The following is a 4,738-nucleotide window of genomic DNA, read 5'->3' on the forward strand; positions in this document are numbered from 1 at the left end:
GAAAGAGTTGGTGGAGATCCGCACGAGGATGAGAGAAATCTCTCAGTTTGGAATGAACTTAAACACAGGTGTTAGTGTCTCCGTTGAAACTCAAGGAGAAGCAAAACCGTCATGGTCATCAACAACCACCTCAGTAGTGGAGAAGCTTGATCGCATTCTGAGTCAAACTATAGTTAATGATGATAAGGTGATTGAGATGGTAGAACGTGTAAAAAATCAACTCATTGAGCTGCAAAATATTGCGAATAATTTGAAGTCAACAAATGAAAGAGAAAATGTGTGGTTGGAAGAGGTGAAGGAGGTCTGTAATTATACGCAAAGTGTTGCAACAAATTTCATCCTTGGCAAGGAAAGATGGTCTAAAATGGGTTGGCTTAAGAAGGTTGTTTATCTTCCAGTGAATTATGCTTCCGAAAATCAATTTAAGAAGAAGATGAAGTATATTAGGACTCAAATTGAAGATGCACTTCACAGAAGTTTTACTTTTGGAGTTGGTGGACAAGAGAGAATGGGAGACAACAAACAAACAACAATCTTTCCAGTTGAGATAATTCCTGAAGTAATCTCTGTGGGTATTGAGTTTGTTCTTTATGTTTATATCCCTGACAATGTTAACCAGGCGTTGTTATTCTTTAATGCGCTAATCCCTGTAGCTCTGAACTTAGTTGTAAAAAGTGGGAGGGGAGAGGAAAACTCCAATAAGGAGAGAAGAAGAATAGCAATATCAAAACTGGTCGCCAGAATCTTAATTTACTCTTTTATTAATTATATGTTGATTATTATCGTGTCACAGTTTCTCCCAGTCCGTGTAGCACTCCTTTTCCAATTGATTATTCCATTTTATGATGTTATTGTCTGGATTGTGAAGTTGTGGAGGTCTTTGAACAAGAATTTGAAGTGTACGCAAAGATATTTAGCTTTAATGCATGCGTTTCTTAATGATACGACAGAAAGTGTTACTCTGAATGAAAGACAGAAGGTATGGGTGGGTCAAGTGAGAGCTGTAACTCAAAATGGCCAGTCCCTTATTGCATTTCCAACTCCAACGGCTGGTTGTTTGAGCAGAAGAATTATGTTTCCCAAGGACATCGAGTGCTTGTTGAAGGAGATTCTTAATATCTCACACAGGAAGACCATTTATGGCATTGATGCTGCAAATATTCAACAACAAAAGCTAGTACCAGCAGCACCACCACCACCACCGGTTGCCTCCTCCTCCACGTCCTCGTATCGGCGTGTCACAGGGCTCAAACACAAGGTCCTATCAATCAGAGGGGAAAAGGAATTGATGGATGCACTTTTTGTGGATGCTGGTGAGATGGAAGGAGAACTAGATGGAAGATCCAGAATCTGGGTGCAGCAGATGAGAGATATTTCCAATGAAATTGCATCTGTCCTTAACGACTACAATGCTAAATTGGAGCATGAGCTGATTCTCAAATACTTTTTCAAGTGCAAGACTCGAAGTATTATTAGGAAGAAGATAGATGACATCTTAAACAAAATTGAAGATGCCTCTAGAAGAAGAAAAGCGTATGGTATGGTACAATTTCAGACCCGTGCTGCCGACACCTCGTCGTCGACCACGGTTCAAATATTACGTGGCAGGACGCAGCTGCCTCTCGTTGCTAAAGAATCACGTGTCATTGGATTTGATGATGAAGCACACGTTTTGATGGCTCAGTTACTGTCAGATGAGAAACGTCGCTGCATTACATGGATTGTTGGAATCGGAGGCACCGGTAAGACAACACTAGCCAAGTTGATATTTGAAGACAAGACTGTTGCTGATCATTTTGAGTGTCAAGTATGGGTGTCAAGTTGTAAGCCGGCTCAACGGCTTCTCCAACAAATTGCTAATCAAATTACACCAGACTCCTCTTTCTCCTCCTCCAGTGACGTTCTCCAAACCTTGGCACATAAAAAGTATCTAATAGTTATTGATGGGATAGAAGAAACTTCCAAAGTAATCTTGGATACCTTGTTGAGTAAGGCCATACCTGATATGTCAACTGGCAGCAGACTTCTTCTTACCACTCGCAAGACAAATTTAGCCCACCAATATGCAGCAGATACAACCTTTGTTCACCCACTACAGTTATTAGATGATGAAACTAGTTGGGTGTTGTTTACAAGACATTTGAAGGTGGACAGTCCTCTAGAAGAAGAACTCGTGAAAGTTGGAAGAGAAATTATGATGAAATGTGGGGGCCTGCCATCACAAATATTAAAAATGAGCTGTTTACTTTCAGATGCCACACTTACACTTGAGGAGTGGTCAAGCGTGCTGGGGAGGCAACAGTTCAATGAAGATCAAAAACAAAGTTGGTCTGAAACGCTTAAAACAATCAATACAGACTTACCTCTCTATCTAAGGAGATGTCTGTCTTACTTAGGCCTATTCCCTAGTGAATTTGGGATTCCTGTTAGAAGATTGGTTGTTTTGTGGGTTGCCGAGAGTCTGGTGCATCATGCTGCAGAACAAGAACAAGACCAAGAGCCCCCAGAGCATGTTGCAGAAAGGTACTTGACAGAGTTGATAGATCGGAATCTCATTCAAATTGCCAAGAGAAAGCACAATGGCAAGGTCAAAACATGCCGTCTCCCATATGCTTTGCGACAATTCTGGTGGACGAAAGCTAACGAATCCATATTTCTCAAACCCGACCCTGCCACATATTCCAATTCAGATCCAAAAAACTCCATCATTCGTTGGGTGACAGATCATCTTAATACCAATCATATCTGTTATGATCATATTCATGGTGATGCTGACAGTACTAGAAATGATTCAGCTTCCCTGAGAACCTACTACAAGGATGTTCGTTCCTTTCTGTCTTTCGATGCTCGAGAGGGAAGTAAACCTGGCCAAGAAATAGGCAACTTCATGAAGGTATCTATTTTGGCCGATTGTTTTTTACTCTTACGGGTTCTTGATCTTGAACGCGTTTACAAGCCCAAATTGCCTAAAACCATAGCAAGACTTTCGCAGCTGAGGTATCTTGGTTTAAGATGGACTTACTTGGAGTCACTTCCATCATTTATAAGCAAGTTGTTGAAGCTACAGACACTTGACCTCAAACATACTTATATACATACTCTACCTACCTCCATCTGGGAGATGGAACTGAGGCACTTATTCTTGAGTGAGACCTTCCACAGCAGATTCCCACCTCAACAAAAGGATCGTTTTTCTCTCATCAGATTTCTTCTGCCTCAGCGAAGAGATAATTTTCTGCAAGATCTTCAGACACTGTGGGGACTCTTTGTAGATGAGGAGACTCCAGTGAAGAATGGCTTGGACACACTGGTCAATATCACAAAATTGGGATTAGCATGCCAACAAATGTCATTAGAGCAAGAAGCTATGACAAAACAACTTGACACAGTGGCTGATTGGATTGCCAAACTAGAACAACTTCAATCACTAAGACTAAAATCAAGGGACGAAAAAGGGAAACCTTGGATTTTATGCTTGAAGTCCTTCAGAAATAATGTAAATCTCACTGACATGTATTTGCTAGGAAAATTGAGCAGTTCATCTATTTTGTCCCAATTTCCGAATAGCCTCGTTGAACTTACCCTATCACATTCAAAACTAGAGAAGGACCCCATGCAACTTTTGAAAGAATTATCAAATCTTCAAACACTGTGTTTACTCGCAGACTCTTACGTGGGACAAACCATGCATTGCCAAGCTCAAAAATTTCCTCAACTTCATGTCTTGAAATTATGGGTGCTGCAACAACTAGAGGAATGGATTATAGAACCAGGAGCACTCCCCTGTCTCAGACAGCTGGAAATCAGATCGTGTTCGCAATTGAAAATGCTTCCTTATGGACTAATGAATGTCAACACTCTGCTTGAGTTGAAATTAACAAACATGCAAGAGGAAATCAATGTTGATGCACATAAGTATAACAACATCCTACCCAATTGTCAAGTGGTCATAAACTAATTTTCAGTATAATATTTAATAATTGTTGTGGCTTTTCAAAAACAAAAAATTGGTGTGTGGGAATAAAGGATGATGAGTTAATTTGTTCTTGGTTGAAATGAATGGTATGTAATAAGTAAGTTCAATGTTTATTTCTCTGTAGAATTTGTATTTCACATGTTATTTTCCTTATTGTGTTGTGTGGTGGAATCCAAATATTGTGTTTCATAATAATAAAAATAATTTGTATTTGGACAAGTTATTTTGCACATATGTTTTTCTTACAGAATGCATTGGATTTGAACAATGTAAAAAGAAAAAAAAAAGATACCTGAGTTAAAGGTGAATGTGGTTTGTAGCATGCGCGTATGATGATCATGATAATGCCACAATATTTGCAGAAGCCAACGACCAAATTGGCACTGAATAAAGGTTTTGCAGTGAATCATCGTAATTCGTAAGAGTAGGTCTGATTTCGATTTCGATTTCGATTTCAATTTCATATGATAAAAACAAATAAATTTGCAGAATAAGCGATAGAAGCAATTTAGTACATAATTACCTAATCTTTACTATTTTATTTAAGAAATCGAAGGATATAATAATGTTTTTCTTTTTATACCTTAGATTCATTAAATACATTTTACTTTTATTAAATAAAACAAAAAATTATTAAATGAATTAAAAATAAAAAGATCTTAAACTCATTTGTTTCTTACCGTGTATCTCTATTGGACTAAAGATTAAGAACATAGTACATATTAAAGTTCAAAAATGAAACGATTGCAAGTTATTAGTAAT

The 4,738-nt window shown here is 38.3% G+C and overlaps 1 protein-coding gene across 1 annotated transcript; it reads left to right on the forward strand.

Annotated features, from left to right (window-relative positions):
• Window positions 1-6: 6 nt before the first annotated feature.
• LOC101495647 (putative disease resistance RPP13-like protein 2) lies at window positions 7-4,208 on the forward strand. Its single transcript, XM_004496065.4, has one exon. It carries the CDS (start codon window positions 29-31, stop codon window positions 3,956-3,958), a length of 3,930 nt encoding a protein of 1,309 aa, XP_004496122.2. The 5' UTR covers window positions 7-28; the 3' UTR covers window positions 3,959-4,208.
• Window positions 4,209-4,738: the final 530 nt, after the last annotated feature.

Source organism: Cicer arietinum, chromosome 4 (genome assembly GCF_000331145.2).
Source record: "Cicer arietinum cultivar CDC Frontier isolate Library 1 chromosome 4, Cicar.CDCFrontier_v2.0, whole genome shotgun sequence".
NCBI classification, from domain to species: domain Eukaryota; kingdom Viridiplantae; phylum Streptophyta; class Magnoliopsida; order Fabales; family Fabaceae; genus Cicer; species Cicer arietinum.

Bases quoted from the DNA above. Each gene is read 5' to 3' on its own strand.
- LOC101495647 (XM_004496065.4), top strand. From the start codon at position 29: ATGAGAGAAATCTCTCAGTTTGGAATGAACTTAAACACAGGTGTTAGT.